Below are 23,952 nucleotides of genomic sequence, written 5' to 3' on the forward strand. Positions count from 1 at the left end.
CGAGTTTAAAGGGCTGTGATGCTCAAAAGTAATTTTTGTCCCTACCTGCCATCTTATTTCAGGAGGGATCGCTGTGTTCTGTGCCAGCCTAAGCAAGGTACTTGCACTGAGCACCCCCGTAGCCCGATACATCTGGAGACGCGTTTGCTGATCCCCTGGGTGAGCTGTTCATGTTTGGTCCCTGAGCTGAAGAGCGGGGGGCTGGATTTGGGCAGTAGCAAGAAAATAGGCTGTTTTCAGACTCTTTTAAAGCTGTGTGCCCAGAGCCAATGTAATTCTTGCATTTCCTATTTTGAATTTACAACCTTAATGCGTCTTTTTAACTGCGTTAAAAATAGTTTGGATGCGTTTTTTATCTGCATACTGTGCACCATACATTCAGTTAATTAAGCAAGTGCACGGACTTAAATTATAATAAGGAAGAACATTTCCTCCCTGTCTAATTCTATTAAAATTTCCTTGTGCCATCCCCATCCCATTTGTTATTCCCTTTTAACCCAGCCAGAAGCGACCTCTCTCTCCAAAAAGTCTCCTCTCTGCACTGCCTGCATCCTGACATGGCCATGGCTGGCGCGGTGGGAGGACGGAGTGTTGATGCAATTACTTCCCTGAAGGTCCAGGGTTTCTCAGTGCAGAGGTGGCCTCTTCTGTGACTCCATCCACTCGTCAGGGACTGAGGAAAACATGGTTATTTCATATAGATCCATTCCCAGATAATCTTTTGCATCAGATTGAAGGACTCTGGGAACCCCCAAACATTTTTCTGCTGCCTGGGTTGGGTTTTTAGGCAGCTCTCGTGTTTTGTTTTGTTTCCCACTTGTATTTTTTTATACTTGTTTTATGGCATTTGCTAGTTAGGGGTAAATTTAGTTTGACGGTCTCTTTTATCCATCCCCAAGTACCGAGGGGTGGTGGTTCATGGCAAGCCCTCACCCACAGTCAGGGACACTGCTGGCACGTACGATGCCACCAAACAGCCCATCCACCAGTGACATGCAGGGAACTCCTGGGTTCTCCCCCCCATTTCCTCGTGAGGATGTGGGATGCAGGGGCCAATACAGATCTCCCATAAGTGCTGAGTTTAATGGACCTGCTGGGCTTTGACCTCCGGCGGTGATGCCCTCAGCCACGTGGCTGTGGCTGTCTTGGGGACCAGGGAGACCTCCATGGTGTGATGCCTCACGAGCTCCTCTCCAGCTGCTTAGTCAGAGCTTGGTGGGAGCAACCTGATTTCAGTCGCTTTAATGTGTCACGTTCCAGTCGCCACATTCGCCCCACACTGACATTAAGGAAATGAAAAACAAGCCGATCTTCCAGATGACCTCCTTTTTGCGCTGCAACACACCTCAACCAGATGAGTCTTCCTATGGCTCAATTTATTATAAGAGGGAATAACCCAAAAAGCAAGCCCCAAATCCTATACTAAAGGGAAGATGGGCATTGCTTAAAGAGATGCAGTTAGCAAAAATCAGATTTCTTGATTTTTTTTTTTTGCATTGCAGCAGAGGGAGGGGACGTTAGCAGGGTGAGACTCTGTGCAAGTCATTTGGTGGGGCAGGGTGAGGAGGGCAGAGGGTTTGCCTGTCAGTTAGGCATCAGTGGGGCTTGCCAGGATAAAAAGCACATAAGTTTGGTATTTGGCTTCTGGGATTTAAGCAGCAAACACATAGCCCTGCATAATCCCTTTTAAGATAGCCCAAACGCGTAGCTGGTTTCTTAATCGGTTCTTGAGGGACAAATTCCTCTTCAAATTGTGGTGGCAGTGAGATGTGGCAGTGAGATGTGCCAGTGTCGTCTTCTGGTTCTTGAGGGACAAATTCCTCTTCAAACTGTGGTGGCAGTGAGATGTGCCAGTGTCGTCTTCTGCTGTGTAATCTCCTGTAGAGTAGATATAGGAAAGCTGAGAAAGACGGAGAGTGGTTCCTACAAAGGATTAAACTTTGTCTATGGCGTGCTTCTCAGGCAAACATGAGCCTGTCCCTGTTGGTGTGAAATGTCCCCAGTTCCCAATGCATCAAGGAGAGAGGAGGTCTCCAGCATTGAGATAAACATTGCTACAGGATAATGCAATGGCTTTTAGCCCACGACGGTCAAAAAGGAACCACATTTCAAAACCAGTTTATTGTGGTGGTCTAAACCGAGTTTCATGAATGTATTTAGACGGGAGCTGTGTTGCAAGGTGATTTGACTAGTGAGCTCACGACGGTGAGACAAGATAGTGCAGAAGGACACTGGGCACAGTGGTTTGCCTGGTGCGGCTGAGTCCTTCACCACCAGATGTTTAAATGGCTTCTAATCAGGTTGCAAGCCAAAAACACTCGGGCTACTGACACTCACTCATGGCAAAAGATGGCCCCACCAGGACTGCAGACGTAGGTATTTAAATGTGGTCCCTTGGTGGATGTGCCCATCCACCCAGATGAAAAGAAAAATGTCACTTTTCTCCAGTAAGAACAAGTTGTGTGATACATGATCTTACTTGATCAGCTCACTGAAGCTGCGGGTGACCTCAGCTCCTCACATGGTTCTCCTGGCCTTATCCTAGATAAACTGTGAATGCAGCCTCCTATAACACTTACATTGAAGGTGTTTTTTGGGGGGGTCATGTGCTTTTATTCTGAAGCACTGAATTAATTACATATAGTGGTTTTTGGTACGGAGTATCTCACACAAGTCACTGGCTGGGATGGCGAGAGCTGCTTTATTACAGCCTCGAGGTTTCTTGACTGTCTAACTGCCAATAAATGAGGGAAACCGGAGCATTCCTCCAGATCTGATCTGTCTTTGGTATCACTCCAGCCTCTTAACATGCTTTTTAGATGTGTGGAAGGCTTTGGTGTCGGTAAGCATTCATCCGGTGACTTTTTTTGGGTGGATTGGATGTCAAAAGGGCAGCCTCTTCCAAGGCGTGCGGAGCAGAAGACCTGCAAGATCTTCTCGCCTCTCACTCTTGCTGCTGTAGGGAGGTGATTTAAAGCTACATCAGGGTCACTGGGAGTGCTGGGTGCAGGAGCAGCCTTGTCTGTGCAAGCGCTGTGACCGAGCAGTCACTTGATCTTCTGATTTCCCCTGGATCTTGGGTTGCAGGTCCACAAGTTGATCAGGGTTTGCTGTCAAGGTTCCTTTACTCGAAACTGTTTCTCAAACATGGCTGGGTAAATGTGGATCTCGGATCCTGCTCATCCCGTTTCAATGTGGATCAGCCCCATCTCTCATCTTGACCTTACCTGGCAGGATGTCCACAGGGTATTTCTGGGTCTGAACATCACAGTTCCTACAGGCTGTGGCAGGAGGTGCCTCAAGCCTTATTAATACTGATTATAGTTCATAAGCAGCTACAGTTGTGTTTGGGCTCTTGGAGGAGAGTGCCCAGTGGTCAGTATTCATTCAGAGATCCTCCTTTTTAAATGCCTCCCCTGGGAGGGTGGGACAGGGCAAGGAAACATGAGGACAGGCAAGGTCAGAGGGAACAACTGCCCCTGCTTGGGTTAGGAGGCAACCGCTCTCCATCTGAGGATCCCGGCAGTCCATCGTGGCTGGCACTTGGTCTCTTCAGGACAAGATTGAAAGAGGCAGAGATTTTTGCCTTCCGGAGGGTCTTTCCCAGGGATTCACAAATGCCTGATTTGTAAACAAACCCTGATCTGCCTGGAAGTCCTGCTTTCTCCTTTAGAGCCCTGCCAGCCCGGGGAGGTGACAGTGTCAAAGCAAAATACGGCTGGGGCGATAGCTGAGCTGCTGTCGCACGCTGCAATGGATGAGTGCAGCAGGACAGGCAATCCTAATGCAGCTTCCACAGATATGCTGTCACTCTCTGTAAAGTTATGATGATGCCCTGGGGGGGGGGAAAAAAGCTAGCAGAAATCCTGACTCAAAGGTGACTCACATACACCTCTTCTTTGTCTCTTGTGTGAACGCAGTAGCTTGTGTCTGGATACCTGCTGCGTGTGTTGGTTGCAACTTTGGTTCGATATGGTTGGAAAAACTAATATGCGGTGCAAAAGAAAATGAAAAACTTCCGTCAAATAATAGTTAAAATGAATACCAAGGGGAAAACAATACTCTCAATATTACAGCAGCATGCAAGCACTCCTAATGGAAATAGAAGTCTACAAGCTTCTGTGCTGTACACTGAGCCAAAAAGAGCCAGTCCCTGCTGTAAGGACTTACTGTATTGAAAAGACAAGACAGATGAAAGGCATAAAGTAGTGTCAGGGGACTGCTGGTAAATGTTAGCTTTGCTCCACTTTTCTTTTTAATAGTATTTGCTCAGCTTCTTACTTGCTTTTGAATTGGTGGGTTGGTTTCTATTCGTGCTCCTTGGGTTCGCCAAAGAAAATGGGGTTGGCTTTGGCTAGAGCAGATGAGCCAGCCTACCTTAGCGGTAAATCCTGTAGTCTGTGGACCTCAGCAGGGTTAACTTTGGGCTCGGAGGATGAAGGCACATCTTCCCTGGGACATAGATCACCCATACTGGGGCAGTTTGCTGTGATCTTGCTGTTCATTACAAATGCAGCGCGTAGAGGGCTGTGAATTGGGCTTATCGGCTTTCTCACTGTTGGAGTGTTATGTGGCAGCGAAATGACAGCACTGGGAGACTTTTTCTCCTGCATGTTTATGGGCTTTCGCACAACTCGGAGTCTCAAAGTGGCCGTTAATTGAGTTTATGCGTGCTCGGAGGTTCGTTACCTGATCTGAAGAACGTAATAAGGGATGTAAGAGCACTCCATCCTTCACTCAAGAGGAGAGCAAAGGAGTTAAATATAAATATCTGTATATTATAGCTGGACAAACAGGGAGTGAGGCCGTGTTGCCTCCTGCCACTTCAAGCCATATGGTGGTTAAGCCTGAATGCTTCCAGGAGGGGCAGTGAAAAACCAAACCTCTCCCCAGTAATAAGGACTACTCATTGCTCTTGAAGCAGGTAGACTGCCCAAAGGGCTCAGGCTGGTGTGGCCATCGGTTCAATGTTTGACATTGGTTTAATAATGTGGTTATTCATCCTTCCCTTTTCCTCTGTGCCTAGCAAGGCTGGAAATGCCATGTCTTGTCCAGTTAACCTCTCACTGGGCCTTCTTCCAGGTTTCCTGGGGTTTATTAGCAATGATTTGTGCTTTAAGGACTAGTGAGATTCCTGAGTCATCTCCTTAGGCAGGGAGCTATTTATTTCAGTGTGTGTGTTACACTCCCTGGGAGTGGGTGTCTCTCTTCCGTTTTTGGATCCTGCCCTGACTCTATATAAAGACTCCAGGCTTGAATGAGCAGCAAAACCAACCCTCAGACTGGCTCCATCGTTTGGAAGATTCGTGCTGCTGATCCCATCTCTCCTGGCTGAAGGAGGATGGCCATTTGGAGCATGGGTAGGAGTTTGCATGGGATGTTTGTCCATCTTGGGGTTGCATAGCTGCTAGGACAGCTCGTAGGGACACAACGTACTGTGTGTCCGTGTCCAGGAGCTCTACAGTGCTCTACAGTGGCTCATGACCAAGGGGGAAACGTGATTTGTACCTCCTTTTCTCCCCTGAGGTTGATCTGCTGATGCTGTTGGGTTTTCAGTCAGTGGGATGTTTCTTATTTAGGAGAGATGAGATATTTCCGAGTGGCTGTAATTCTCCGTTGGTATCAGAGCAGGGACTGGAGGTGCCATGGGCAAATGCAGTTGGGCTCCTCCGAGACATTGCCAGTGCAGGAGTTGCCGGGTTTGGAGGAATTTCACTGTGCCATTTCTCCTGGGATGGTTCTTTTCAGACACATCCCATGCTTGCTTGGTGGCCTCGCAGAAAGCTGCCTTGCTGCGTATGAGTTTGGGAGTTTGGGGGTGCAAGGAGAGCCCCTCACGTAACAGTTCTCTGGGGAGCTGCAAAGAAGGCAGCATGCTAAAGGCCATGTTCATCCAAAAGCTGACTTCACACCCAATTAAGCATCACCCTGAGCCAGAGGGACAAGTCCTTGTCATTATGTCTTGAACTAAATTGCTGGCACTTCATGAGGGTTCTGTCTCCGTAGCCAGAGGGACCGATGCATTTAATCCGTATCAGCGATAAAGAAACTTTGTTAATGTGACCTCGTGGTTTGGTCCTTGTGGCTACTGGATGCACGGTTGTCTTTTTCTTAGTTATGGCTCTTCCTGTAAGGAAGGAAAAAGACCTAGAGAAAAGGAGAATTTCCTGAGCTCTTTGTCTGTAATTTGTCAGGCATGACATGCAGTCATGGAATTTTGCACGGAATTTTTCTTCTTTTCCACATTTTTCCCTTTAATATCTAGATGTTTTTAATGCTATTCTTATTTAGAAGCTTCTCTCTTACCATACCAGCTAATGAGGAGTAGGAAGAATTTGCGCATTGACCTTTTGTTGCTGATGATGTTTTTCTTTTCCGCAACAGAAATTAGATATAATTTGAAACCTTCTCTGAGCTGCCCCTCCAGGCCCTGAGCCTGCACTCCGCCTGATGCGTGTTTGTGGGTGGTGGGAGCATCTTGAGTCGTGCTAAATGGCACAGAGCGAGCTACTGAGGCTTAGTCTGTGAATCAGTAGATTTCACATCTGAGCCCGGGATAAATAACACAATATAGGTCTGAATTTGGTTTTAAGTTGGCGATGGATTAACCTGCCTTAGCATGGGGGGAATGATTTGAGGTTGTGAGTATAGGGAAAGGTAATGAAAGTGCCTGAATAAGAGAAGTGAATGGGACTCTAAAGATGTGTCTGTTCCAGTGTTTCTACCGGGAGATGGGGATGTAGACAGCTACAAGGAGGCGAGATGTATCCCAACCTCAGGTCTCCACCCTGTGCTTTGGAATAGCCAAATCTGGGAGATCTGCTAGTAGGACAGGGCTTGATGTTGCCTGGGCTTGACCCATCCTTATGCAAGAATTTGGGCACCTGGGGAGCACCTCCATGGCATTTGCCATTTTGGCCGCCCCTCTTTGCAAACACTCTGCAGAGCAAATAAGCCTGCTGTGGGTGTGCTGTTGGCATAGAGCACCTGCCCAAGCCCCAGCTCCCTGCAGAGAAACGGGCTGAACCTCCAAAGCGAGTTCCAGTCCTACCTAGCCTTGGTCTTTTGGCCCTTCTCCACATGGGAACAGATGGCTATTAAAAACCACAGAGAAATTCATTAAGCTAATGGATTGCCAGCCCCCATCTGTGGCTGGGGAGGCCCATCTACCCTGCAGCCGTGTCCCTGTGGGATGTGAGTTGGGAAGAGTGGCCGGATACAAGCCCGACCCTGCGACGGCATTCCCTGCCGGCTGCAGCGGGCCGGCGGGATGCGCATCCCATGTGTGAAATGCAGGGGCTGGTAGAGCAGCCCAGGGAGGTAGCACAGGCCTGATGGGGTGGCTTACTTATTTTTCATTTGCTAAAAGCACAGCAGACATTAAATGAAGATTAATTTTGGACATGAGGAAAAATTTCTTTACTGAAAGAGCGGTTAAACATTGGAACAGGCTGCCCAGGGAAGTGGTTGAGTCCCCATCCCTGGAAGTATTTAAAAGACGTGTAGATGAGGCTCTTAGGGACATGGTTTAGTGGGCATGGTGGTGTTGGGTTGACGGTTGGACTCGATGATCTTAGAGGTCTTTTTCAGCCTTTATGATTCTATGATTATTTAAACATTTTTTTTCTCTCTCCTGCTTCCTCTTGCTCTTTGCTGTTTCTAGGGAAGACTGAAAAAATATACTAGGGAGGAAGCTAAACTCTGAGTGTCCTTTCATGAATGCAGAATATGGCCCCCATGGGACTGCAGGGAAAGGCCCTGTAATTACGGGGAACGTCCTGCGCGGCTGGGTTACACAACCAGGATGGAGAGCTGCTCCTGCTTTGGTGTAGCAGCAGGCTGATGATGCTGTAACTCAAAATACTACCTGGCTATTATCCATTCATTGCGCTTTATCACTGTCAGTGTCCTCAACGCACAGCACAGACCACTCGCGAGGCTCCGAGCCAAGAAGGAGGTAGGAAGGAGCGCGCAGGATCATAAAAGGGCCATGTGATATTTACCGTGCCTGGTGACATAATTCCCAGACAGGCTGGGCATATCTCGGAGCCAGCTGACGAGTCACCGGGGAGATCTTGCTACGATGCCACCAAGTGAAGGTGACTCCTTCCCAGCTCTGGCAGGAGCAGGATGCCCTGATGGAGAAGTGGTGCTGTGGCATCTGCTCGTGGGCTCTGCACTGGCTGCTGCCACCTGGGTTAAGAGCCAAGTTAGCGGCTGGGGAAGGGATTTAGGACTGTAGCAAGTGCCTTCATATAGGGCAGGACTAACACCGTGGCTGCGGTGCTGTGCATGCCCTGGTGTCATGTGCTGGAGGACATTGCTCTTGCGTGCTCCCGGGTGGCTTTGTGCTGTCACTTAAGATGCTGTTGTTGGCGCTGGTCCATGTGAGCCTTGGTTACGGGTGTGCTTTGCAGTGTTTTTGTGCCAGGCTTTATTTTACTCTAGAAGGATTTATTTGTTGCTGAGGGCCATGGGCATCTCTTGAGCTATGCATGGGCTTAACCTCAGCTGTGCCCCTGTGTGCTGGGGGAGAATCATTACCCCCGTTTTCCAGTTTGGGAGCTGAGGTACGGAGGAATTTAGTGACATGGGATGCCTGCGGCATAATCCAGCATCCCTGCTCCTCATGCTGTAACCCTAGCCTCTCCCTCCTCCAGCAGTAATAACCATTTCCCATACAGACAAGGAGACTTCAGCATGTATGCTTGTCCCGTCAGGCCTTCCTAGGCTTTGAATTATTAAATATTGTCTCTGATCTCCATTATAAAGGTTGTTAGAGCACAGCTACTTATCAGAATAGAAAATACTCCGTTTCTGTACTTTAACAGTTGGCTTCCTCTGCTTGTGGGATTTACAATAAATGAGAAGAGTTAAAAAAAGGCAAAAAAAAAATCATGAGAGGCTGAGGTTGGAAGTAAACACAGAGAAGTAACATCTTTGCAAGAGGACGCCCAGTTTTCTGTCCCAGTACCCACTGGTCACTGGTCTGTATCTTCTGTCTAGGACAAAATCACATGCAAATTCGTTAGCGTTAATAGGCTGGAGAGTGTTTGCTGCCGTGACTTCCATGATGCTGGATTACAGATTGTGCTCTGGGGGTGCCCCTTCCCACACCCCCATCGCCCTTTCCTCCATCAGCTGGCAGAGACCCCAGCAAACCAACCTGGCCATGTCTCTGAGCAATGACTGTACATTCGGCTCAGAGGGAGTAACAAGAAGGTGCAGATGCAGAGAAGGAGGCCTGGGGCCAGCTGCGGACTCCAGCCAGCTGCTGAGCTCAGTGATGGGTTTATTGTTATTTCTGAGAGCCTGAAGCCCTGGCTGCAGTTTGCTGTCATTTTCAAGGTCAGATTTTTGCTTGCTACTTGTAAGAAATTGGGTGGTACCTGCTGCTTTGCAAAAGGCTGGATTTGAGCAGCAGTAACCCAGGCCATGTTCCTGCTGTTGGTTATTCTCTTGCTCTGGAAGTGTCTTGCCCCACAGCCGGGCACGTCCATGCCCAGCCAGGCACTGCCTGTACCACACACCTGCAGCATCCCTGAGCGGAGCTGCTTGATGTGACCCAGGCAGGTGATCCCCTGTTTTTCTCAGGGAATAAACCATGGAAACTGGCTTGAGAGTGAGCTGGGAATTGGAATCAGGGTCACGGTGCTGTCAGGCTGGGTCTGATTTCGTCTGGAGCCCGTGGGAGAGGCACCATCCCCTTCTCACGCTCCTGAGTTAAGCTGCGACAGCTCTCCCAGGGAGCAGCCAGGCAGCAGTATGGCACAATGCTGCGGGGCTGGAGGAGCTGCCGGGGGACTTGGATCGTGCCTGAGAAAAGGGGGTTAAAAGCAGGTTTTTGCAAGCCTTTGCCTGCCATTTTAAACAGGAAGGATGTTTCCCTGGCAACGAGATGGATGCTTCCCAGCAGAGCATATGGCTTCCATCGACTTTGATTTACTGGCGTGTTGAAATGGCAGCTACATAATCTCTCTTCAGCTTTAATGTGTCCGTGCCCTGTGTTCCTGTTACTTGTGAGCTTCAAAAGACCGTGGGTCCGGCCCCTGTGGTGCTGGCCTTGCTCCCAGCCCGTCCCGGGGCTGGAGCTGGCAGGGTCGCATGTGAGGGCTGGGTCTGGGGACCTTTGCAAGGAGGGACCTGCACAGAGGACTCGAGCATTGCCTGGAGCAAGGAGCTGCAGGGTGGGCAGGAAAACCTTCCCTGCCTCTGCTGCCTTTCACCAGCCAAACAGCTCCTCCTTCTCGGAGAATATAATCCGCAGCCCTCTCTTCCTATTCTCCTCCCTGCTTTAAATCATTTTTAGATGTTTTCCACCTTTCACCACACAATTATCTGCCTCCTGCAGCTTGCTATTTATTGTTGTGTTTACCGGCGCGGGGAAATAAGGAGAGGGAACAAACCTGTCATTTGCTGAGTGGGGGAGCTTGGGGGAGCTGGTTTCTGTGAGCTCATGGCTCTCTCAGGCTCGCTGGCGTCTGCTGGCCCTATTAGGCTTGCACAGCAGCCTCCTCTGCGGGGCAAAAACAGGGTGCCATCCTCCTCATTGCTGCCCATCACTGGCTCTCCATTCTTTGGCAAATTTGATGAAACACGTCCAAATATTAGAGAGGGACAGCAAGGCAGACAGGGCAATCGCATGAGCCTCGTTGCCTTAGGAACCAGGATAGCCGGAGAGGTTCATTCACGCACCCGAGTGTTGCTGGGGCTGGTTCCCGGCTGCCCGTGCCCGTCTGGTTTGTAGCTGCGAGCAGCAGCGAGGGCCAGGCACATGGCTTGGGGACCGGCTGGGTAGGGTGGCCTTAAATGAGATTAAAGTGTAGTGCTGGCCTGCAAATGGCTGCACTGCAGGGACTGGGGGGACACGCACCATTCCTCCCCTCTTCCACTGATGGAGGTTTTTGGGGAGCTATGGATGAGGCAGTGCCTCCTTCTTTGCAAGTATCCAGGTGAGCCAAAAAGCCTTGGTCTGCACATGCTGGCTCTCACCCCTCAACCCTGATTGCAACAAGCCCTCCAAAGCTGCCCAGCCTGAAAGGCTTTAAAAAGGAGGCTCCCTTGTAACTGAGGTTGCCTTTATTTCTTCTGGCAGGACCACGGCTTTCCCTTCTTCTCTGGGGTGTTTAGCTCTCCGGGCAGCCTCTCCCCTTGCAAAGGGCTCTTGATGATGGGGGGCTGCCCCGTGCTCCCCCCAGTGCTTGGGGCTGAGCCGCACTCGCCTGCTCACCCATCCACACCTGGCCACCCACTTGCTGTGTTCAAGTTATGCCAGAGAAGAAGCAAGAGATAATAGCATATTATCACTTGCATAGAAGCAAGTGATTAATAGCCAGTTGGCGCTGGGGATTAATTTATCAGGTGGAAGGAGAGGCTGTGCTCTGGCAGATCTGGCACTGTGTGTGCAGGTGAGGCTGCCCCGCTCCCATCGGGGCCGGTGTCACGAGCTGGCCATTCTCTGTCATGAGCAAAGGAGACACCAACATGGGTGGTGGCAAGGAGGATCTCTCCATTGCTCCTGGGGATCAGCATGGCCGGGGCAAATCTGGCTACAGCTCAGGGAAACTTTACTGCTGTAGAGGGGAGATTGATGGAAAAGGACTTTGAAGAGTTGCAGCTCCTGGAAGACCCAAAATAGTTATATTAGTGGTGAACTTAGACAGAGCTTGACTGGCAGCTGTTGTGATGCTCTCCCCTCCCTGCGGCATAAGTGGCTGTTTCAGCGATTTTTTTAGGGCTAAAGAGCACTGTCTTTTTAAGCCTGAGCTCTCTGGACATCTGGGTTTGTTTTGCATCCCTTCACCCTGAGCAGCTCCTCCAGGCCTGCCTGTCCGCATGGCCAAGGCACTGTTCCCAGCAGAAACATTCCCATCCCAACAGGAGCAGCTTCACAGACATGAAAAGCACCAGGGCCATATTCTGCCACCTTTGCTGTGGGGGAGCATGCCGTCCTGCTGATGTGGGGAAGGGATGCAGAGCTCCAAAACTGGCCACTGGCCCTTTTATTTCTTGTTGCTGGACCTAATCCTGCGTTTTTCTGCGTGGCAAACTTGGGTGTCTCTCAGGCATCGCTGGGTTCAGACCTGGCTGAGCCGAGGTAGTGCAGCCCCCTTGGCTTTTGGGGCTTATTCCTGATTTGCACCGGTGTGACTGGGGGAGAGTTGCAGAGAGGGAACATGGTCCTACTAATTGCAGCACTCCCATTATTCCTCTGGGTATATTTTTTTTACCCAGCTTGGGGGTCATCATCTTCTGGGGACTAAAATCAAAAGGCTGTGAACCAGCTCTCCTGCTTCTTGGCTCTGAGCTCCTTCCTAGTCACTAGCTGGGACAAGAGAAGTAAGATTAAACAGATGGCAAAATTACCAAATACTTCTTTTTTCCCCAAGACTCAGTTAATTAAACAAACTGATGAGCAAATGAAATTAGCAGTGCTGTGGTAATGCTTGCGTTTTATGCTTTGGCATTATCCGTTAGCCTCTGGCTCCAAGAAGCCACATTCTTGTCCTCTCATTATTGAGGCATGAAGCCAGGGATGGACCCAAAATCTCGTCCGTCCTTCTTTGCTGTTAGCTGAGAGGGAGCCCGAGAGCACAGCTCTGGGGTCCTGCCTTTACAGAAGCGTAAACCATGGGCTGAGGCGTGCAGAAAGTGAGATTTTTAAACTCAACATAAGGATTTTGAGCCATTTAGTTGCCTGCCGCGGGTCTGAGATGGTTCATGCGGCTGCTGAGAGCCGCCGAGCCTCTATGTTGGCAGCTGCCTGCGGATGTTCTCGGCGAGGATGCTCGTTTTTGAGGTGCTGTATTTCTTGGTGCTGTAAAACTAGTGCAAAGTCAGAGATGGGGAAGCGAGGCTAAAGGAGCTCAGAGAGACAAAGCTTGTCCTTTGCGGGCAGGAAACCTCGGGCTCCAGCTGAATAGCTGATTCTGGGACAGACCTTTGAAAAACTGGCTACTATTCCTGTCTGCAGCAGGAACCAGCCCTGCACATTTTGAGACAATCTTCCTATCTGCAATTAGACCAGAGCCTATTTTTGTATATCCCATTCCCTCGAGGAATGTTTAGATGAGATGCAGCATTACATTTTACAGGGACATCATGCTTTTAACCCAGTTTTAGAGCTCAGTTAAGTCAGGTCAAGTGACTTGTCCAGGTCAGGCAAAGGAGCTTGACCCCTCAGCAAGAGGATTTTTTTATTCCTGCGTGCTCCAACCATGCAGCATAGCCCTTGGCTTCTTAAATTTATTTCATTTTCTTCCTCGAAGTGTTGCAGAAAAGCAGGACTTTGCCCTTAAGAAACAGAAATAACTTGATCTTCATATGCAGATAAAGGTTAGATTAGGAAGGCTTGTATTCCTGTAGTCACGAATAATGAGTTCTCAGAGGTAGGGAGGAAGCAGAGGCTCTTTTGGGGGAATACCCTGTGGGATGAAACAGAGGCAGCGCTCAGATTTCAATCTGAATAACATGGGTATTGCATGAGACAGCAACTTTCCCTCACATTAAAATCAATGAACGTGCTCTGAGTAAATGCCTGCGCAGACGTTTTAAGAATTACTTACATGTCCAATATTTTATACTCTTAATTTACCTCCCAATGCACCGTAATTGCACCGTGGTCTTTAGGATTCTCTCCCGTGAACTGTTTCTGCAGCTGCATGAATATATTTCTCCTCACCAAGTTTTTAAAAGAAAACCTCAGCCCAGCAGTGCTGAATCGCGGCAGAGACAGACTCTTCTGGCAGGTGCACGGGCTTGATTAATACTTTGGGTTTTCCTCCAGACATCTGGCTCCTCTGAGGCTGCGTGTGCAGGGCAAGGAGAATACGCAGACAAGCATTTGCCAGTGATTCATGTTAGATGAGGACAAAGAGGAACATTTGAGCCAGAACTTTGCATGTGGTGATTATTATTAATAAGGCTTTTACTCTGAGTTGAGCAAGTTAAATGATTAGAGCCAGCCTGTAAAACAAACAACCAATTCCTTAAATTTAACCCCTTTTCCTGCTGTCAATGTTCATATCTTGATCTCCATTCCCCGACATTTCCAGATGGCATTTTTGAGCCTTCAGTCCAGGAAAGCTCTTAAGCTCACTCTTGCTTGTATGTGTGGAGATACATAATCCTTTGCTGGACTAGGGACAAGGCATGTCATGCAAAACCCATTTCTACTCAAATTCCTGCAGTTCATGGGTTCAGGTCAGGACTCTGGCTCTGGGCACTTGGGGCAGATGATGCTGTTTCTGCTCCCTGACTCCGTTATAAGCAAGAGGGAAAGGCTGGAGGAGCTCTCGGAGTGGGAATTGATTTCAAAAGTGGTGGATGTTGAAGGAGAAAATATATATGAACCCATATCCTGCCTTTTTTCTAACTGAGAAATGTGCTACCTAAATAGAGGGGGAAGGCAGAGGAAGAGAACTTTTGTGACTTGTGCCCGTACGGTAAAGCTATGGATGCCTATTCCTGTTTCCTTAGTTTGCTGTGATGGATTTGTGAATGCTCCTTGTCTGCCCATAAAGCAGAAAACAACCTTCCCCAAAAACCTGAAGCCAAGGAAATCTCATCCCCCTCCCACTTCCCTGGGATGGAAATGTGCAGGCATGTTTCAATAGCTGCAAGGGGAGCCAAAGCACAGAAGCAGGGCACGGTGCTCAGCCAGTAGTGCTCCCGCTCCCGGCCATGTGTCCGGGGAAGACCCCAGAAAACCTGATCTGCTGGAAAACCACCTCCCATTTTTGCCACCTTGTTGTCACACAGCAAGGAGAGCAGGTTTGCTGCAGCCGTGAACAGGGGCCGGGGGATGTATCCTGGGACCTTGCAGGTGGTGGTGGTGCAATAGGGCTGATCAGGAAAGTAAACCCTCTCATTTTCCTTCCCATCCCAGTGCCACCGCTATAACATGGTTTGGGGTCTCTAAGACCTGCTTCTCTGTAGCCTGATTAATTCTCTGTGTTATTACCCGCCTCCTGGAGCGCCGTTTAATGCAGCCTTGCTGTCTACACCGCAGCTGCCTCCGGGACACTGCTTTGGTCCTCTGGAGATGCTCCATTGCACGTTTTGCACCACCATCCTTACACACTTTATGGCTTTGTACACACAGGGTGGTGCGTGTCAGGGCTGTTCAGCCATCGTCTCAGTGCACTGAGAAGGCAGAGGAGCTATTAACGTTGTCCCAGAGAGGCCTTTGCTAAAGATTTATTAAAAAGCTTATAAACCATGAGAATCCCTGCCTTGGAGCCAGCCTGCGTGTTGCCCATAATGTTTTCTACCCGCATAGGTGCCCGGGGAGCCTCCAGGCTCCTCTGAGGAGCAAGATCTGGGCTGGGCTCAGGTGAGAGGACAGGGCTGGGCATGGCCGAACCTGCGGGGAATGAGACACCATCAGGAGCTATATTTGGAAAGGAGAGCATTTATTAAGGCACAGGACCAAAAGGCAGGACTCCCTGCTTCTATTTTCAGCTCTGCTAGTGACAGAAGTCGCCTTGGGAGATGATTTTGGCTGAGACTGAGGGATGTGGAAACTTGGAATGAGGCATTTAGGCTCATATTTAACCTTGTAAATGAATAGCCGGGTTGCAAATCACAGCAGGATTGCTTACATGAATAAAGATGATGGATGCTCCTGGCTGAGGGATAGGTGCAATACGGCAGCGTCTTTACCCCTGGAAAAGTCATGGCATTATCAGAGTTTTGCTTCTGATTCACTGGAGATTTAAATTGAGCTGTAAATAGTCCCGTTCTGATTATGACGCTCTCTGAGTGTCAAAAGGCATTTAACAATCTCTGTTTCTCTTTGGTATGGATATTCTTTCACCTTGGTTTATTGTCGTTGCTGCATTTTCACGGCCTTTCATTTACATTGAAGTTTCAGATACTTGAAAGCCAGCATTTTACAGAGACCACAGCAAATGGATTGCTGGGATTACAGATGGATTGCCCATAAGCATTCTGGTTTTATTTTAGCACAATTAATGCCTTGTTTACATCCCCAAAGTAATTTTTAAGTGTGTTAAATGTTTTAAGTTGTTTTCCATTGTGCAGCTCTTAAATGCCTGTAGTAAAATACTCCTTCCTTTCCAGCTTTGCTCTTTCTGGTTAAACAAATCATTAATTCCCTTTCCCAATTCCAGGGAAAGCCAGCGAAACATGTAGCAAGCACAGTGGCTTGTTACAAGCTTGTGCCACCTCCTTGTGTCGTATCCCTCTCCATTGCGTCCAGGAATCCAGTTGCTAATTATTGGTGCTCCATCAGAGGAAGCCTGATGTTTTTTGCATGTCAGCGAATGTTGTTTGAATACAAGTATTTCAGGAATAAATTTAAATGTCTTCTTAAATTCTTATGTAAATGGGTGTGTAGATTCTTTTTGGAAGGCAAATGAGATGATTAACCTGAAAAGCTTTATGATGATTCCATCATATGCTTTTACTGAGGAAAAAAAGGACAATCTTTCCTGTTTCAAGTCATTTTAAGTATTTTTTTTTCAAGGGGGAGTTCAGTCATTTCTTTCTCCAATGCTAACATGAAGCACGGTTGATGTGAAATCTGGATATGCAGATGTTGTGCTGGGATTTATAAATTGCAATAAGAAGCTTGCCATGGGTGTTTTAAGTCATCGTAACCTTTGGATGTAAAGCCAGACTCTGGAGGACTTTGGATTTATTAGTATTAGCAGCAGTCAGATTTGCACAGCTGAGTCTTGGCTGAGCTTAAAGGTCTAAGCAACAGGCGTGGGGGATCCCGGAGCAGCAGAAGGTGCTGGGTGCTTGTAGGAACGGGTGGTGGCAGTGACATGAGGTGTCCTTCTCCAGTGGCTCCAGGAATCTGGAGCCAGCCTCCTCCATGCCATCACTCTGCAGAGGAGACAGTGGTCCAAAACCACATGCTGCCCTTTGCATCCTGGCCTGGGTTTGGGAGAGGCTGGTGCCGGCTCCAGCCGTGCAACACGTAGGACTCAGCTCCTGTCTGCTTGGGAGAAGGACATTGTCTTCTCCAAAGCTCTAAGCAGAATTGGCATCTTTAATGTAAAAATCATTAGATGGGACATAATTAACGTTCCTTATTGCACATTAATGTTACTCAGAGTCAGGCTGCAGACATAATTTGCTTTGATTAGATATGTAGCTTTAAAAATTAGATTCATCCCAACCTCTACGCTATTTATTGGCCTGTTTCCCTTTCCCTAGCTATCCATTATTATCTGGAGCCCTTGCCTGCACTGTCTGGGTAGATTAGGTGAAACTAAAGCAGAGTCAGCCTTCCTGTTCCCCACTGCCCTCCCTCCGTGGGAGCTCAGAGGATACACCCCACCTCTGGTGTTGACATACCTCTCAACTTTCTTCTTCCACCCCCTATCCATAGGGGATATGCAGGTCCTTCAAAGCCTCCCAGGAGCCATACAGACCCCAGCCCCCTGAATTCAGTTTCCTTGCAGAAAGGTTTCATTCTCTTAGTCTCGTTTTGCAGCCTCCCAGAGGTTTGTGGACCACAGGGTCAGGCAGAGCAGCTGTGCATCACCATGGAGCTATTTTGGGATGCTTGTGCGGCTCACCCTGTGATGAGCCAGTGCCTGCATCCCTTGCTGGCAGGACCGTTCCTTACCCGGTGGCTGAACGTCCCCATCAGGACTGAGATGGGGAGATTTTGGTCCACGTGGGATTTGGCCATGGAGCTCCCATGCTTCATTAAAGAAGCGTGCACCTTCCCCGTTGCCTCCCATGCTCGGCAGCGCTGTAATTAATGCTGGCCCTGCAAGCGCGATCTGCATCAGGTCTCCCCGGCAATGAGAGCCCTGGGGAACGCAGAGCCAAAATTACAGCAGCACCGAGCTGGCCCCAGGGAGATGAGGGGAACGGAGAGGCCGGGGACGAGGCTGCAGCGATGTGCTGGGGAAGGGAAGAAGCAGCACCCAGATGTCCCGCTGCCCCCGCAGCACCCGGAGCTGCCCTGTCTCTCCCCGCATGACCACTGCTTGCAAAATCCACCCTTGGGATTCAAAGTGATGAAGCGATTTCTTTTCCTTTCTTTTTTTCTGCCCCATCAATATATGTCTAGTGACAAATTTAACATACGGGAATCCTCTTTCTTGTGGTGTTTGTCCCTGCCAGGACGCATCGTTTGAGCATGGCTTCATTCTGGATCCGCCTGAAGTGGTCACCTTCCCCAACACGGTGTGCAAGTCTGCGTTGATATTGGCACTTTGCTTTCAGCACCTCCTCAGGCTTTTTATTGTGATGTTTGGTCTTAAAAATACAGCCCACATTCTACTTCTTTAATCAGAAAAAGTAGGATTTTTTTTCCCTCGATCCTTTTCAATTATCTTTTTTTTGTTTTCCTCTTCTTTTTCTTCTTTCATTGATTATTCATTTGTTTCTTGCTCCAACATAGGAGTTTGCAGCCAAATCTGGGCCATACCAGGAGCAGGGCTGCCTGACCCAGTTGCAGCTCCTTCCCTCCAGTAGTGCGGGGCTCTGCTTCCCCCGCCACAGTGCAGGCAGCAGCAGGGTCCCGTCTCCAGCTGGGCCTGGCCCAGGCAACATGGAGGGATGGATGGAGTCCATTTGGCTGCAGGGCAGGTTGTAGTTGGGTTGTTTATAGCAAGGGTTTTAAAAGACCAGCTTGGGGAGAAAAAAAAAATTAAGAGAGACCAGAGAAGACATTAAGGGACATCACGAGTGGGTTTGCAAGGGACATTTTCTTACTCTCTTGAGGTTGTTTCAAGTCTTCGGGTACCAGACCTGGTGTGAGAAGAGAAAATTTGCAGTGAGAAATCAGGCAATTGTCCTTATCTGGTTTGTGCTGAATTCATCTTGTTGCTGACAAAGCTCAGCCTTCCCTGAGATGACTCTAAAGGTCCCTTGCCTCCAGCAGGCAGGGATGTTTCAGCCTGTGGTTCAAATAAATACTGCAAATCCCCTTGTTTTTACTTGTTACTGTGATATTGATGGTCATTGCAAAGCCACAAGCATGACCCAGTGGTGTGAAACTCCTTTTCTTTACACAACAAAAAGGAACAGCACCCACCAGCTGAAGCGTACCTTATAAATATTCAATATGCAGTTTGTAGGAATGTGAGACAAAGCCAGACAGTTGAATTATTTAATGCTTTTAAAGAATGCAGCTTTTAGTTTCTCCCTGCGCTGGCCTACTTTATTGTTTCAGTAAATTGATCTTTAGTAAATTAATTTCCCTCCTTTTGTTTGAGCAAGCAGTGGGCATCGCTGGCCGGTGGAAACCTTCTCCGTCCGTGAGCAGGATGCCAGGACACCTCTGTAGCTGTGGACTCGGGCATCGAGTGTCAGAAGAGAGTCGAGCTCCTGTCATTCATCTCGTGCCTTTTGATTTGCATTAGTACATCCAGCGTTCACGAAAAGCGCAGAGCGGGCAGTTTTGATGGGGACAGCCTGTGAATGACAGGGTGATGTGGCACTTCTGAGGCTGCTTTTGGGACAACCCATAGACGCAGATGTCAATGAGACCTGGACGCGTGCTGTAAAGGGGTTTTGAGAATCTCCCCTATCATTTTTGTGGCGAATAAAAGAGGCTGAGTGAGCTGATATCAAAGCTGGGTCCCCAAGCTCCCGGCGGGATGGGGCTCCTTCGTGTCCTTGCGGGGCTGGGACAGAGAGGCCAGCCCAGCTGCCTCCCCGATGGCAGGCTGTCTCTGGCTTCATACTAAGGTACTAACAGCACCAAGATCACATCCCTTAGACTGGCTCAAACCCCTGCTGTGTCCTGGGTCTGGCCACAGAAGAGCATCCACCTCCTAGTGATACTACAACAAATCTGGGAAGTTGCCAGCCTTTCCAGGCAATAAAGAGTTAATCTTTAAATTAAACATTAAATCCACCCAAAATGTCCTACCCAGGCAAGGATGGGAAATGCAGTCCTTCTCCTGGGTAAGCTTTTGTGGATGAAAATGCATAAGCAGAGGATCAATGGAGTTTTCTCTGGGTTTGTGTTCAGGCCACGCTCCTGCTCTTAGCTAGTCTGGTCACTTGTTATGTTAATAAATGAGCATTTCCCTGCTTGTTTGCACGCTTGTTGAAAGCATGTTGCAGTAAGAGCTGACGGTTCCTTGGGGAAGTAATGTCAGGGGGTTATCAGAGCCCCTGGGAGGGGAACTGGATTGTCACTGGCCAAACTGGAAACAGCCCGGTGGGTCCTTCCATGCACAACCTTTCAGCTACTAGAATCAGGGAATTTACTTTCTCTTTTTACACAGTGTGGTAGCAGCAGTGCAGTGAATATGTCCAAAAATGCCAAAAATGCTCTCTGGACTAGTTTGAGCAAATGTGAAAAACTCCTGCTCTGAAGACTGACATTCCTGCTCTCTCTTTTTTTATTTTTTATTTTTGTGTTACATAGTTTTCTATTAGTTTTCTCCTGCCTGGTGCTGTCTGTCTTTTCGACCATTGATGAGTACCAGAACAGCTCAGAAGGGGCCCTTTACATCCTGGTAAGTTGGAGGGTTGCAAATGAAACCATCAAGAGGCATTAAAACAAAGTCAAAAACACAATAAAAAACTGGGGTTGGGAGTGTTTAACTGGGGCGAGAATTTAAACTGTTGCTTGTGAGAAGGGGACCACTGGGACCTGCAGGTAAGAAATAGGGAAAATATAAAAAAGGAGAAATCAGTATCAAGAATACTCTGAACACAACATTTTTAAGGGTCTTTTAAAAACCTTCTTCCCGAACTTTTCTTTTTTCTGCATTTATCTCCAGTTGCAAAACACAGTAGCAAGACTGATCCCAACTGAAAAGCAGTTTCACGTCCAACAGCTCCCAATATTAAAAGCTGCGGATGCGCTGCGTAGGGAGCAGCCCGCGTAGCTGCCTCCTCTCCCACACTATAACACCCCTGCAACTGTTTGATCCAACATCAAGCTGCAGAGTTTTGTTCCTTAAATAGCCTGGCATCCCTCGCGCTGACAATGTGGCTTCTGCCATCAAGAGCCAGCAGAGATCTTGCACGCACCACCACGTCACGGGGCTGCCGGATTCATGCGTCTCCTTTCCTTTTGTCTGTCTTCCTCTTCCCCAGTCCCTGCCCTACATCGACATCAAAAGGCGCTGCAGACTAATTAGGGCTTTGTCAGGTTTGATATGTGAGGAAGCTGAGGCAAGCGCCGCTAGTAAAGAAATCGGAGGGAAAGGAGTGTGCGCAGGGTATTCGGGTGGCGATGGAAAGAGCTGCGATGCACATCATCGGCGTGCTCACTTGGCGTCAAGGGATAGAGGATCTCCACCGCCCCTGCGCTGGCTCACCCAGCACCCAGAGACAACCCAGTCCAGTTTTCTAGGGAAAAAGCTCAAATCCCCTGTGAAGACCTAGACAAGACTCCTAGGATGCAGTAGTCAGTGGTTCCCATCTCTGGTCTTCCCCGAGCTGCTCAGTGTTATCCTAGTTAAGTCCTGGAGACTGATGGTGGGGAGATATGCAGGTAACTCATCAGTCGTGTGATGGGGGACACAAACACGATATGAGAAGGTGTAAAACTCTAGTTCACAGGCTACGATGTGCAGTACATCTCACCACCCCACGGGAGGGCGAGGGAAAACACAACAGCAAAGACCTGACAATCTTTCAAGCCTGGGCTCTCCATTTAACGGTCCTGGTGCAGACAGCTCTGCGGAATAGTTTCTGAGGTGTGCGGAGTTTAGCTTATGGCTTTGTATTTGATTCTGGAGTGGGCTTCTTTCTCAACTAATGGCGTTGTCTCCCTCGCAGGAAATCGTCACCATCGTGGTGTTTGGGGTAGAATACTTTGTAAGGATCTGGGCGGCCGGCTGCTGCTGCCGATACCGGGGCTGGAGGGGAAGGTTAAAATTTGCCCGCAAGCCTTTCTGCGTCATCGGTAAGACCTGCCTCCCTTGCATGAGATTTACCGAACCAAAATGGCTATTGCAAGCGCTTGCTTGCACAGTGCTCCGGTTTCTTGCATGCATTTTGGGGGTTGATCCTCATCCTTCATGGTCACCTTGAGAAGAGAAAGAGCACAAAGGCAAAAGTCCTAATCCATGGACATGGTTTTTGTTATTCTGCACGAGGCCCACCCTGTTTTCTGCAGACCTGGGAGCCGTCCTGTTGCCCTGCATACCCCAGGCATCGCTGAGCCACTCACAGCCACAGAAAGGGGGTTTAGCTGGGAAAAGCTGAGTGTAGGAGCTGGGATCCTGCGATCCTGTCTCCAACCTCAACACCGAATCGCTCACAAGTCATTGAAACTCTCTGTGTCTCACTTTGCTTTCCCTGGTGCTGATGAGCCGCCTCACAAGGGAGTTACGAGACTTAATTAATTCTTGTTTGCAAAGTACTCGGCGATCCTCTTGTGAAAGGGGCCATCTGTGCACAGCAGTTATTTTTAATGGGGTAAGGAGTGGGCAGAGAGGCCGTGCCATTTGCTATGGAGCCTGCTTTCAAATGTCCAGGAGCTGGCAATGGGCACATGCAGGAGTCTAGCTTAGTCCACAGAAAAGCACTCCTATAAAATTTGCATAGAAAACTAGGGAAGAGGGAGGTTTACGGGATCTTTGAATTTGAGATATATTGAGCAAGGCTTTTTTTCTTGGCCTTTTTCTTGGACTTTCTTTGTCCGTGAGCACCCTAGGATTGCTATGGTGGACCTCTAGATTTTCATTCCCAATTTGGATGGGGGAATTCACACCTCTGGACAGCACTGTCTAACGGGCAGCTGCGGCTGATTGAAAAAGGGCATGCATTTTGCAAGGATTTAATCCAGTTTAGCAGTGTTAACACTGAATCATATCAGACTTCAGACTTTGCAGTATTTGACACATTTTCTATGGGAAGGAGGAGTGTGGAGAAGGAAACAAGGATGTTTGCATAAGGTGTGTAGTGGCTACTTTCATCTGGGTTAAGATTTATGCTGTGTCCTTCCAGCACAAGACACAAGTGACGCAAGATCCCTTTCACGCACAGCCTTCTGCTGCCAGTGGCAGTCGGAGTGCCATCCCATTTGGTAGTGGTTCAGCAGCATTTCTTCAGCTTTCAATGCCCTCTGTTCGTGCAGACATCATGGTGCTGATCGCGTCCATCGCCGTGCTGGCGGCGGGGTCCCAAGGGAACGTCTTTGCCACCTCGGCGCTCAGGAGTTTGAGGTTCCTGCAGATCCTGCGCATGATCCGCATGGACCGGCGGGGCGGCACCTGGAAGCTCCTGGGCTCTGTGGTCTATGCACACAGTAAGGTGAGCAAGCCCCAAGCAAGGATATTGAGTCGGTCTTCATGTTTCCCCCCACCAGAGACACCGCTTTGGTTCAGTTCTCCACCCCAAACATCTCCCAGGCCTGGGGAGATTGGAAAGACACCGTAGAGTAGCACGGGGAGCAATGCAAAGTCAGAGACACAAGGTCCCATGGAGCCCTCCAACCAGCAGAGGAGAGAAAGGAGGGATGTTTAGATGTTTGCAGGGAATATCTTGAACGTAGTGACCACCTGCACACTGATACAGCTCATTTCAAAGAGTTAGCAATTAGCCAGCAGCCTCGTTAAGCACAGGTGGTGTTGCAAGCTCTTTGTCTAGGTTGTACGCTTCAAAGCGGACGCGTTTCTGAAAGCGCGTCCTTCAAGCAGCAGCCTCTTGCAGACACGATTATTGTGCCGGGTTCCTCTTCCCAACAAATCACGGACCAGTCACAGAACCGATCCCTGGTGTAAGGCACTTTGGCCTTTCTCCAGTTTGGGAAGAGTTTGTTTTTTGTTTCCTGCTGCTGAATTTATGAATTTAACATTTCTCCTGTTTCCTGCACTTTTTCCCCTGAAAAGCTTAGCCAGCTTATCCAGAACTGTGTAAAAATCATAGGGAATTCATGGGTCTCTTGTCCACTCTTGTATTAACTTCATCCAAAACCAATCAGTCCTATGAATTCTGAATTAAAACTTCCCTGAAATTGGGGGATATTGTATCCAGTCCCCAGCTTTGTAGCTC

General features: G+C 48.8%; 1 protein-coding gene across 1 annotated transcript in view; it reads left to right on the top strand.

Annotated features, from left to right (window-relative positions):
• The first annotated feature begins 19,855 nt into the window (after positions 1-19,855).
• Positions 19,856-23,952, top strand: part of KCNQ2 (potassium voltage-gated channel subfamily Q member 2) — a 44,658-nt gene continuing 40,561 nt past the window's right edge. The window contains exons 1-4 of the mRNA XM_009273938.1: positions 19,856-19,899; positions 20,318-20,459; positions 21,733-21,859; positions 23,036-23,211. Coding sequence (XP_009272213.1) covers positions 19,856-19,899; positions 20,318-20,459; positions 21,733-21,859; positions 23,036-23,211 — 489 coding nt within the window. The remainder of the gene's footprint in view (positions 19,900-20,317; positions 20,460-21,732; positions 21,860-23,035; positions 23,212-23,952) is intronic.

The sequence above is a fragment of the Aptenodytes forsteri genome, unplaced genomic scaffold (assembly GCF_000699145.1).
Source record: "Aptenodytes forsteri isolate BGI_AS27 unplaced genomic scaffold, ASM69914v1 Scaffold47, whole genome shotgun sequence".
NCBI lineage: Eukaryota > Metazoa > Chordata > Aves > Sphenisciformes > Spheniscidae > Aptenodytes > Aptenodytes forsteri.